We start from the raw sequence: 12,994 nt of genomic DNA on the forward strand, positions 1-12,994 counted from the left end.
AAGCAACCTATAGAAGGCAGCTAAGGGAAAGGGATAGAAGACAGTGCAATATTGTATTTACCAGACATGATCAATTGATCATAGCCTGGAAATGGCAAGAAACCCTTAATTTTTTTGGTAGCGCCCCCACTTATTTGAGATGTGATGAGCTGGATGCAAATAAGGAAATAAAAATGCCCTTCTTATAAACTACCTTTGTTGGGAACCACGCTGTGAAATTTACTCCATGGAAAAAGTACGATTCCTTAATGCTGCTGCACATAGGAAATGACTCCAAACCTTTCGCCACACGTGCCTCTTAAGAGCATCCTGCTATTCTAACTTGTTTATCTGCTTAGTCCAGTCATGTCTCTTCCTGCTCAAAGTGTTTTACCCCTCCTCTTCAGGCCACAATTTTAGCACCGGGTCAGATTTAGATGACTTAATTCATACTTCTCAGGAAGAGGCAGTAGCCAAAATCAGGGGTCCCCAACCCCCAATCTGTGGACAGGTACAGGGCTGTGGCATGCCAGCAATTGGTCCGCACAAACAAAGCCCCATCCGCGGGATGCGGGCAGCACACAAAACCACACCCCCTCCGGTCCGCGGAAAAACCTCTCCCCACGGAACCAGTCCCGGTGGCCCTAAAGGTTGGGGGCCTCTGGCCAAAATAATTTCAGCAGACCCATTTGATCAGAACAGCCCTTCTGATCCAATTCCCACCTTCCTTTATTGACTACGTGGCCTTTCCCCCTGCCTGTACTCATTAGGCTGGTAAACTGTTCTTTTTCAGCAACGCTCAGTTCCTTCCCTGTCTCACCAATTCCATCGACCTGTTTCAATCAGGTTACCCACAGCAACACATTTTACACATTATAAATGGAGAACCACGTAGCTCCAGTTTCAGGGCTGTAACTTCTTTCTGCTGCACTTGAAACCCTAACCCCGTGGTGGTGAACCTATGGCACGCGTGCCACAGGTGGCACGCAGAGCCCTCTCTGTGGGCACGCGTGCTATCGCCCCAGTCCTAGGCCTTCAGCTGGGTTTTATAAAACCTTTTCACTTTAGGCCTCCGTCACCGTGTGAAAAAAAAAAGGGTTCAAATCAATCAATCAATTTCAACTCTTGCAGGGGAAAAAAAAAGATCTCACAAAGTTGGAATTGATTGATTGAACTTTTTAGTCCCACCCAGTCTGCCGTTACCACCGCAGCCACACTCACCCAATGGGCCACGCCAGCCCAATGGGCCACGCCCACCCGGCACCCAATGATACATAAGTGGGTTTTGGGTTGCAGTTTGGGCACTCGGTCTCTAAAAGGTTGACCATCACTGCCCTAACCATTCAGCCACATTGCCCTCTTCTGAAACTACCTTGGAACTGCTCACACTGTATTTCATTGGTTTTACTCATACTCATCTGACAACACGTTTTCCTGTGATGTGGAACATTACAGTATCCTAGGTTTTTCATAGACAACACACAGGTGTATTTTGGAGTATCTTTCCAAATGCCTGGATGGATGTTGATATTGGGCTGGATGGGTTTCCTCCATCTCAAGCTAAGTGGGAAGACTATTGTGTCTCAACCCTTCTCTCTCTCCGTTTCTGGTTTGGGGCAGCCAGTTGCCACCAGCAAGTCCAACTCGATGATTCATTTTTATTAAAAAAAAAAACCTTCCCTGATAATTTTGTTCTGGGGGAAAAATAGGAGGCTGAACATATGTTCACCCCCTTGAATTGAACAATTTTTTTTTAAAAGGCAAGATAAAAACTTAAAACCAAAAAAAAAAACCAATTTAGCAGAATATCTGTAAAAATGACCGTGTACCCATACTGAAAAATTGGTGGGGGAAAAAAAGAGCCGAAAAAGTAGTTGAAAATGAGTAGGTTAAAACATTGTGAGATTTCTGGATTCAACTGTGGTTGAAAAGAAAATGTGGATAACTGATGTGACCATACCAAGGGATAGCAGTAGACAGAAGACAAAGAATTGGAGAACGTCACCAAGTATCAAGAACTAATCACCAAAACTGAATGAATGTGCCATAAAGGGGCCCGGTTGCATCCAGTGGTTATTAGCATACTGGGTACCAACCCCAAAAAAATCTGGGACAGAACTTAAAAAAATCTGCACTTACACAAAATTCCCACCTGTCATTTATCATATACTACACTGATAACAAAAGGGACGCGGTGGCTCAGTGGGTTAGGACGCTGAGCTTGTCGATCGGAAGGTCGGCAGTTTGGCGGGTCGAATCCCGAGTGCTGCGTAGCAGAGTGAGCGCCTGTTACTCGTCCCAGCTTCTGCCAACCTAGCAGTTCAAAAGCACGTAAAAATGCAAGTAGAAAAATAGGGACCACTACGGTGGGAAGGTAACAGCGTTCCGTGCGCCTTTGGCGTCTAGTCATGCCAGCCACATGACCACGGAGACGTCCTCGGACAAGCGCTGGCTCTTCGGCTTTGAAACGGAGATGAGCACCGGCCCCTAGAGTCGGAAACGACTAGCACGCATGTGCGGGGGAACCTTTACCTTACCTTTACACTGATAACAGTATGATTTTCTAGGTTCTTGGGAAGAACTCTTGTGTGTATGAAGACTAACACAGTTTTTAAAATGGCAGCTTTGACTTCACATTGTTGTGAACAGGTAATAATAATAATAATTAAAAAAACTTGGGAGATTTTATTTAAAGAATATTCATTGGCTTTATCAGTTCCTCCTCACAGAAACAGCAAAGCAATGGCTTCATGCCCTGATCATCCCTTGGCTGGATTACTGCAGCAGTCTCTTAGCAGGTCACCTAACATTTTTCCTTATCTGATGATCTGGATCTAGAACAGCACAGTGTGTCCTATTCTGAACCGTCCCTGAATGAATCCTTCCTTTTTTCCTAAATCAGTGGGCTCCAAAGTGATTAGTATTTATGAAAGGTACCACCTTTAACTGCTGGCTAACTCGAGTCTTTATATAGTAGTTGTGACCTTAATTGTAGCATAGGAAGCTACTGTACTAATGTCTCGATGTTGTTTTATTATTTGGTATGGTGCCCTTTTACAGATGCAAGAAAAAACACTACTGGTCTTGATGCTGTTGCTGCTTCTACTACCTTAAACTTTTGTTCCTCTGGAAAGGAACCAATTTACCCTCCCTCTTATAGGACTTTCTCACCTGGGACCCCAGGAGGTGTCTTGATATATTTGCCATTGAAGTGGGTGATGATGGCTTCACACTTTTCTGTAGACTCCATCCTGGGGAAGCAATGAAAAGAAAGCATCCATGAAGCTGGGATGGAGAAAATGCCAAATGTTTCTTTGCAGGAATAAGTAGGGAGAAGAATGTGCTGTGTTAACAAGTGCTGTGGCACTCCGAGGCTCTCAGACATGAGCAACCCAGCCATGAGAAGGGATGTGGGCAATCTCCGCAAAACATCTAGGCAACCTGCTCCTCATTGATAGGACCTGCAGCTCAAAATATACCAGATGTGAAAGTTACCGACCCATAATTCCTATGAAGAAATTCATTGGATTATACGTGGCTGAACTGACGAGGAGCTGAACGAAAAACAGCTCCATGTCAACTCCAATTCATGTCGACACTCCTCTTCCAAGTTGTCAAGATTGAGAAACAGCCCTTTAAATGGCGCTGCTTCCATTTAAAGCAGCGTCTCCCAATCTCAGCAACTTTAAGATGTGTGGACTTCAACTCCCAGAATTCCTCAGCCATCACACTGGTTGGGGAAATCTGGGAGTTGAAATCTACGCACCTTAAACACTGATTTACAGGACTCTGCAGAGGGGGAAGGGACAGGTGCATTGGGGTGAGTTCTTGAGGGAGAACAATGTAATAAGAAATCCACGTACTTAACTTTCTGTTAAGCTCAGAGACTTGTGATGAGCATCAGTATTTGGAAAAATTAGATAGGAATTAATAGCCCGTGATTCTCCTAGAATCTCCTAATCAAGATTCATCAAAGCTAACAGATCAAATCGGAAAATTTATGAGATAGCTCGTTCCTAGGCAACATTTCCTCAGGGAGATTATTAAAAAATGAATCCAAGAATGCAAAAATATGACATCAGAATTAACCTGGACTAGACAAACCAATCCACTGGTTTTGAATCTCTAGTTGGATATGAATTTATGACTCCAAGTAGCTCCAATATTGCAAGGAGCTTTCAAAATAGAATAGAAAAGAATAACACAGTTGGAAGGGACCTTATAGGTCATCTAGTCCAACCGCCAGCTTAAGCAGGAGACCCTATACCATTTCTGACACATGGCTGTCCAGTCTCTTCTTGAAAGCTTCCAGTGATGAAGCACCCACAACATCTGAAGGCAAACTGTTCAATTGGTTGATTGTTCTCACTGTCAGAAAATTTCTCCTTTTTTCTAGTTTGAATCTCTCCTTGATCAGTTTCTAACCATTGTTCCTTGTCTGGCCTTCAGGTGCTTTGGAAAATAGGTTGACCCCCCCCCCTCCTCTCTGTGACAGCCCCTTAAATACTGGAACACTGCTATTATTTCTCTCCTGGTCCTTCTCTTCACTAGACTAGCCATGCCCAGGTCCTGCAATCATTCTTCACATGTTTTAACCTCCAGTCCACTAATCATCTTTCTTGCTCTTCTCTGCACTTTTTCTAGAGTCTTAACATCTTTTTTATAGTGTGGTGACCAAAACTGGATGCATCATTCTAGGTGTGGTCTTACTAAGGCTTTATAGAGTGGTATTAATACCTCACGTGATCTTGACTGAATCCCTCTGTTAATGCAACTTAGCATTGCATTGGCTTTTTTGGCTGCCGCCGCACACTACTGGCTCACATTTGATTGACTGTCTACTAAGACTCCAAGATCCCTCTCACAATTACTGCTATTAAGCCAGGCTTCACTCAATCTATATGTGTACTTCTGGTTTCTCTCGCCTAAGTCTAAAACTTTATTTTTCCCTATATTGAATTTCATTTTGTTAGATAGGGCCCAGTGTTCAGGTCTGTCAAGATTCACCTGGATCCTGAGCCTATCATCTAGGGTGTTGGCTATTCCTGCCAGCTTAGTGTCATCTGCAAATTTGATGAGTTCCCCTTCTATTCCCTCATCTAAGTCATTTATGAAGATATTGAAGAGTACTGGGCCTAAGACGGAACCTTGTGGTACTCCACTGCTTACTTCCCTTCATGTAGACATAGTATCATTAAGGACTACTCATTAAGCAGTTTGTCAGCCAGTTACAAATCCACTTGGTGGTGATGCTATCTATCCCACTTTTTTCTAGCTTACCAAGAAGTAGGTTGTGGTCTACTTTGTCGAACGCTTAGCTGAAGTCTAAGTATAGTATGCCCACAGTATTTTGCTGGTCTACTAATTTAGTCACTTTCTCAAATAACGAAATGGGATTGGAATGGCATGATCTGTTTTTAACAAACCTGTGCTGACTTCTAGTTATTACTTTGTTTCTAGATGTTCACAGATCTGTTTTTTGATGTTAGGCTGATTGGTCTGTAGTTTCTGAGTCTGTTTTCCCCCCCCCCTCCTTTTTTGAAGATAGGAACCACATCAGCTCTTTTCCAGTCCTCTGGTAGTTCCCTGGTGCTTCTGGATTTTTGAAAGATGTGGTACAGTGGTTCTGAGATGACATCTGCCAGCTCCTTTAGAACAGGGCTTTTCAACCTTTTCACCCATTGTACCACTTTTAGGATATGGTAACATCCGAGTACCACCAGGCGCCTAGCAAGGTGTCAAAAACTTGATGACCCAAAAAAAAAAGGACAAAAGTGATGAAGTACAGGTAGTCCTCGACTTACAACAGTTCGCTTAGTGACTGTTCAAAGTCACAATGGCATTGAAAAAAGTGCCCCCCAAGCCACAGCCGAGCAAGACACCTGCCTGCCCGCCTGGCGGCGCTCTTCCTCCTGTCCGAGGTTTTCATTGTTGTGAGCATTTCTGTTGAGGATTGGCAGCAGGGGTGGGGTGGGGTGGGGGTTTGGTTTTTATTCCCCCCCCCCAATCTGCTTGGTGGTTGCAGCAGGTTTTGGTCACTTCACATGACCCTGGGACACTGTGACCATCATAAATATGAATCAGTTGCCAAGCATCTGAATGTAAATCACAAGACCCTGGAGATGCTGCAACATTCCAGCTGATCGGTGCTTCTTCTGGTCTCAGCAGAAGCGGCTTAGCTCCAGCTACAGCCTGGCGCTGAGCCCTGACAGCCCTGCAGCTCCAGCCATCTCTCGCTCAAGCTTGCGCGGTGCTGCCACCGGTTCAGCTCATTCCCCTCCCCCGCTTCCACTTTTCTAGGATGGCCGCGTACCACCTGCCAGGTGCCAATGTACCACAGGTGGTACCCGTACCACTGGTTGAAAAGCCCTGCTTTAGAACTCTGGGGTGTAATCAGTCAGGTCCCGGTGATTTATATTCATCAATATCAGACAGATGTTCTCTTACCATTTTCTTGCTTATTTTAATTTTTATTTCTAGTCTGTCTTTTACAGTTATGTTTTTAGTAGGTTGGGCTATAGTTTCTTTTTGTGTGAAGACTGATGCAAAGAATAAGTTAAGCAGCTCTGCTTTTTCTCTACTGCCTGTTACTTCCTTTCCATCTTTTCTCTTTCTCATCTTTTCTCTGACTGTTTCGATTTTTTCCCCTTGTCAGTTATATGTTGAAATAAAACTTTTAATACCTTTGACTTTTGTTGCAAATCTTTGTTCATTCTGAGCCTTTGCTTTCCTGATGCTGGCCTGTGTGTCCACATGGCTCTGCTATGATGATTAAACATCTCATTTGCTTGTTATCCCTTTTGGCTTTCAAATGCTACATCTAAGGACTCCGGGAAAATATTTTAGAGCTGTAGACTTTGAAAGAAAGCAGGGGTAGCAAATCAGCTTTGACAGAGAGAGAAATCAGTGTTTTAGTTTCTCTCCTCTCTTTATGAGACCCTCATCCATTACAACCAGCTATAAGAAACAGGGATATATAATTAACCAACTGTTGCTAATTCAACCAGGTTTACTTTTTCAGGTATGAAGGAAATAAAATATGGAGGAGCCAGGAACTGTTTGTTGCAATGTGAAAGTTTGGCAGTAGAGGGCAATGTAGGATAGAAAAGAATGGCCAAGCTAACACAGGAAAGGGAGAATAGAGAACAAAATTGCCCACCCAGGTGGATGTCTGAGCAGCAAAGGAGAAGCTTGGAGGTACCCTTCTACGCCTAAGAGCAGGGCTTTTTTTGTCACTGAACGCTCAGAACGGAGTTCCGGCACCTTTTTTGGATGTAACCTTGTAGGGTAGGCAAGGCGGGTTGTATGACATGTGTGAGTTCCGGCACCTTTTTCTTTTACAAAAAAAGCACTGCCCAAGAGTAATTCTACAGTTAGAGAAATCTTTAGCAGAGATCTTGGGTTAGGAACCAAATGCATACAGATGTCTTTTGCAAACAATGCAAAACGTCATTATGAATCGGGAAACTGCAGGATCAATGGTGCTTCTGTCTTTCAGCATTCCTGTTCCACACCAAGCCATTTCTAAATCACGAGTTTTCTGCTTCCAGTTTTCCTCCCGTCCCCTCTCAAGCAATTGGCTAAATATCTTGCTTCTCCCTAAGGCTAAACTGAAGACTGAACAGCAGTTGGGTGTCATGGGAAAAGTGAAGGAGGTAACCTAAGGCTTTGTACTCCGCATCAAAACATTTGGGACATTTCTTTGGCCCACAAGTTAGCCACATGTTATAAGGCTTTAGGACATAAAATGTGCCATTGAAGTTCAACTTTTTCTGCCTGCCAAACATGGAAAAGAATCATTTTGAGTGTCAACGCTCAACCATCTTTCGCTGCAGCCTATCTTGATCTTTTAGGAACATTTGGTGATGGCATATTTAGGGGGGAAAACTGAAAGACACACAGTGAGCTAAAATGATATGGTTTCAGAGGCATGTAGAAAAACTTCCATAGAACAGCTAAATGTCCATATCTAGTTCCCAGTAAACCAACACAGAAGAGTGTAACTATAGCTATCCCAGCCCTACAACATAGAAATAGGACATGGAAGAGTAAAGAAAGGCAAATGCCCATCACCACCTTGAAGGAAGAGGGAAATGTTTGCAAATGCTCAGCATATTTGCACATTCTCCATGCATAAGGGAATATTTAGCCAAGCAAATCTCTGTGCAGGTATTCCGACAGAAAACCACTTTTGGGCAAAGGAATGGTTCAAGGTGCTTGCACACATACGAGATGTGAATGCACCACATGTGAATGCACCACATTTCTGAGGGCTGCCTGAGTGAGCACAGGCTAGGCCTCTTTGTCTTTTTAAGCCAGCACTACTGTATAGAGCTGAAAAAGTGTATCATTAAACCAAACGATCCCCAACCCTGTCCCAGCCATCCTCCCTGACCTGGCAAAGCCAACTCCTCGGCTGGTGCCGCTGGCATCACGTAGGATACGTGTAGAGATGACTTGTCCGAATGGCTTCAGCATCGACTCCAATTCAGCCTCATCCATGCCCAAAGGCAAGTTTGACAGGTAGAGGTTGGTAGGATCCTGCTCCTGTTGCTATGGAAACAAGAAGTCAGGCTGTTGCCTAGCAATAGTCCATCCCATCCCAGGGACGCATTCCTTTGGACTTTCCCTTCCCTTCCTGAACGTGTCACCTGCCTCTGTTGAGATGCTCGCTGCCTCTCTTTCTCTAGGCATACTGAGGCCTTTCCATTTATAAAGAGAACTCAACGTATTATCTCGGTAGAGAGCCCAGTTTCTGCTCTGGGCAACCCCCACCAGTGAGACTCACTGCTGTGAAGCAGAATGAAGAGAAGCTGATGCACTGGAAATATCCAGCATCCAGGAGAGCAAGTGAGGCAGCAAACATGGCCTGTAGTACTGTTGGCTATAGCACATATACAAGTGTGCTAAGTGCAAGAGCTGCACACGGGGAAGGACATACATGCCCTACGTGTATGTGTGAATGCTGTGTGTTCTTTCCAAATAGATAGATTGTCAAAGACATTCCAAGGGAATCCCACCGCTGGCCATGGCTTTAATTTACGAAAATGTAGAGGATATACTGGGGGGGGGAGGAGAGAGAGAGAGAAAATGAGAAAGAGAAAGCCTCCTATAGCAGGGGTCCTCGATCCCCAGTCCACAACCCGATTACAGTGTAATTTACTCCGAGTAAATCCAAATCTACTGGAGTATCAGAGTACGACATCTGCCACCCATTGAATGTATAGATATTCTTGGGCTAAGAGAGCATTACTTATTTTTTACATGGAACCACAATGATGCTCTCTGCTTCTTTGAGTAGCAGCTGATCTTGGCCTACAGAACAGTGGTACCCAACCTTTCCAGCTTTGTGGACCAGCAGCGGGGAGGGGGGAGGGGAGGGGATGGTTTCATGCAAGGCCCAGTTCCCAAGGGGCCACAACCTACTTTGCAATGGGCTACGGACCGGGGATTGAGGACCCCTTCTCATGTTCTCTCTCTCTCTCTCTCTCTCTCTCTCTCTCTCTCTCTCTCTCTCTCTCTCTCTCTCTCTCTCTCTCTCTCTCTCTCTCTCTCTCTCTCTGTGTGTGTGTGTGTGTGTTGGAGGAGAAAGAGGATCTGCAGCTTAATTCAGTATCAACATTGCCACATGGCTCAAACAATCAGCCCCAACCAAATGGGGGCATTGTAATTTCCAGAACATCTCCCAATATATCTGGAAAGCACCAGCTTGGGGAAAGTGGAATTAAAGTGATCAGCAAGATACAAGGTGCATGTTTGGGGAGGAATTAATACGTCATATAACTGAACAGTTTATCTTCAATCATTAGCCTCTCTAGCTCTAGAGACGTTTTTTTGGGGGGGGAAAGTGTTCTTTTCCCAGAGAACTTGGGAAAGGAATCATCGCCTGACCAAGTGAGACTGAGTAATACTGGAATTATTCTGGGATTCTAAGGCCAGGATATTGAACTTAATGGATACATAATTCAGTCTGCTATGGTAGAGTCTCATGTAATTGCCGGGGTCTGATTCACACATAATACTAAGATACATTAGCTGTGGGTGCTGCTCTTGTCTACTTGTCTGAATGATGGCTTGCATGGAAAACCCAGGTTCCTGCAGAATTTACCACATCTACTTGTCATGACTTCAACCAGTACCACCACTCCAACCACATGGCGTGAAGCGCCAATGGTACCCTTGAAACCCTGGGCAACGCAGTAACGATGGAGAATACACTCTGCAGAAAAGCTTCTCCATCATGGCAGGTTATAAGAAAGATCTCACTTCAACCGGGCTAAATCACCAGGAACAAGGTTAAACTAGAAGTTTTAACCGTGATTGTCTTAGTCAGGAAGATCCCCATTTTCCTTTGTTGGAAGGGAGGAGGGCTCTGCCATGTGGGCCTGCAGCTCAAGGCTTACCTTGGCCATCTGGGCTTGGACCCCACTGGCCTTGAGTGCCGTCACGGCCTTCTGAGCTGCTGTGGGGCTGTCAAAATCCACAAAGCCATAACCTGAAGGTTCAAGGAGAGGAAAAGATAATCGTATTGACCTTGGAGATTCCAGTTCTAGCTTGGACAAGTAGTCTTCGACTTACAGCAGTTCATTTAATGACCGTTCAAAGTTATGAGGTCACTGAAGACCGTTTTTCACACTTATGACCACTGCAGCATCCCCCTGGTCACATGATCAAAATTCAGATGCTTGGCAATTGACTCATGTTTATGTGAAGTCCGTGGGGAAGCCAGATTCACGTAACAGCCGTGTAACTAACTTAACAACTGCGGTGATTCACCGTGGTTAAGAAAGATTGTAAAATGAGGGGAAACTCACTTAAGACGTATTTCACTTAGCAACATAAACGTTGGGCTCAATTGTGGTCGTACGTTGAGGACTACCTGTATCACAAAGAATTCTTCCTACAGCCCTCTACTTCTGGGTGAGTAGCAAAGAGACATACCTTTGCAGCAGGAGCAAACCCCTCCTGGCTCACCCCACCTCCTTCACATTCTCAGCTGCACCACACCCTCCAGCACACCACAACCGGTAATCATTCTGAGGGGCAAGCCTGTTATCTGGCGGGTTCGCAAACATTGGCACGAAGGCAAGAGAGGGAGGATCTGTCTCACCGTTAAACCATACAGACTGCAGGATCCCCCTTCTCTTCTTCCTCTTCCCTCTCCTCCTCCTCCTCCAGCTTGTACTCTGAGCGGATGCTCCATCTTTTTTTCTCCCCAGCAATGTCTGGCATTTCAGGAATGCAACTCCCCCCCCAACCATCACCCTGGTGCCAATAAACCATCCCCGCCTTCAGACCGAGCCCATCCTGCTCAGGAAACTTGGCTCTAGAATAGGATGCTGAGCCTGTCCTGTTCCCCGGCCTTCCATGGGTTTCAACTTCGCCAGCCTCGAAGGTGTGGATGGAAGAAACCCTCTTTTGAAGGAGAGATTAAATTCTCGGACCGCTGCAAGACTCTGTGTGTGATAAGAATGGAGCAAAACAGGATAGCTCTGCGTTCCCCCCTCGGAGAAACCCCAAGCAAAACCCACACTTGTTATCCAGACTCCGATTCAGGTCCTGTGGATACCACAATATTACTCCATGCGAGAAGAAAATCCAGCTGAGCTCACCTTTGCATTTATTAGTTGTTTTATCCAGGATGGCCTTGGTGGAGACAATTTTGCCGTATCTGTAAGTACAGAAAAGCATCAAGATAAGGGATGGAATAAGCACAGCTCTTAAAGCAAGTTTGGGAAGTGGATATGAGAGTCCTAACTATCCTCCCCGAAAACACTTCTCCTTCGTGGACTCTTCTCTGCTCCCCCACCCTCCACCCAAGAAGACTGAAAAATAAAGATTTTCTCTACTCAGGAATTAAGAGCTGCTCTTCAGTTAATTGCAGGACAAGCAGGGTCCACTACTGGTGAGAAAAGAATGTTTCGCCAGCTGCATTGGTTTCCCAACCAAATCCTACAGAAGAATTGTAAATTCTTCACCATAACAGTCAAGAAGCTGAAAGTGTCTAGAAAAGTTTATTCAGACTTGTGTAATCCCCTGGATAGCTCTGTCACATATTTGCAAGCTGTGATGTACCATCTCCGTGAAGCAACCCTTAGCCAGGAAGGTGAACGAAGCAACCACAAAAAAGACAACTGATCATCTCGCACAGCTCTCCTTTACCAACCGTGAAACTCTTCATAGGTGCCTTTATTTGGACAGAACCTGACAATAAGCCAGTTGCTACATAATCATCATCATCATCACCATCATCCCGTGTCAACCATTAGTGCCAGTCAATTTGAATGTTCAGCTGACTGAAGTTCATGTTTAATGAATAAAAGTTTTAGAATAATAATAACAATAATAGAGTTGGAAGGGACCTTGGAGGTCATCTAGTCCAACCCCCTGCTCTGGCAGGAAACCCTATACCATTTCGGACAAATGGCTGTCTAGTCTCTTCTTAAAGACTTCCAGTGTTGGAGCATTCACACCTTATGGAGGCAGGTTGTTCCACTGATTAAATTGTTTTGACTGTCAGGAAGTTTCTCCTTAGTTCTAGGTTGCTTCTCTCCTTGATTAGTTTCCATCTGTTGCTTCTTGTCCTGCCTTCAGGTGCTTTGGAGAATAGCTTGACTCCCTCTTCTTTGTGGCAGCCCCTGAGATATTGGAACACTGCTATCATGTCCCCTCTCGCCCTTCTCTTCATTAAACTAAAGGTAAAGTTAAAGGTTCCCCCGCACATGCGTGCTAGTCGTTTCCAAGTCTAGGGGCCGGTGCTCATCTCCATTTCAAAGCCGAAGAGCCAGCGCTTGTCCGAGGACGTCTCCGTGGTCATGACCAAAGGCGCACAGAACGCTGTTACCTTCCCACCGTAGTGGTCCCTATTTTTCTACTTGCATTTTTACGTGCTTTCGAACTGCTAGGTTGGCAGAAGCTGGGACAAGTAACAGGCGCTCACTCTGTTACGCGGCACTCGGGATTCAACCCACCAAACTGCCAACCTTCTGATCGACAAGCTCAGCGTCCTAACCCA

The 12,994-nt window shown here is 45.0% G+C and overlaps 1 protein-coding gene across 3 annotated transcripts in view; it reads right to left on the reverse strand.

Moving 5' to 3' along the window:
- Positions 1-12,994, reverse strand: part of RBMS2 (RNA binding motif single stranded interacting protein 2) — a 76,980-nt gene that overhangs the window by 15,628 nt on the left and 48,358 nt on the right. For 2 of the 3 annotated variants that reach the window (XM_081319497.1, XM_081319496.1), the window contains exons 3-6: positions 11,592-11,650; positions 10,383-10,474; positions 8,375-8,532; positions 3,151-3,230 (exon numbers count right to left, since the gene is read on the reverse strand). In XM_081319497.1, coding sequence (XP_081175623.1) covers positions 3,151-3,230; positions 8,375-8,532; positions 10,383-10,474; positions 11,592-11,650 — 389 coding nt within the window. The remainder of the gene's footprint in view (positions 1-3,150; positions 3,231-8,374; positions 8,533-10,382; positions 10,475-11,591; positions 11,651-12,994) is intronic. The other variant, XM_081319498.1, reaches the window with a different exon arrangement.

The sequence above is a fragment of the Vipera berus genome (assembly GCF_964194415.1).
Source record: "Vipera berus genome assembly, chromosome: 2".
NCBI classification, from domain to species: Eukaryota; Metazoa; Chordata; class Lepidosauria; order Squamata; family Viperidae; genus Vipera; species Vipera berus.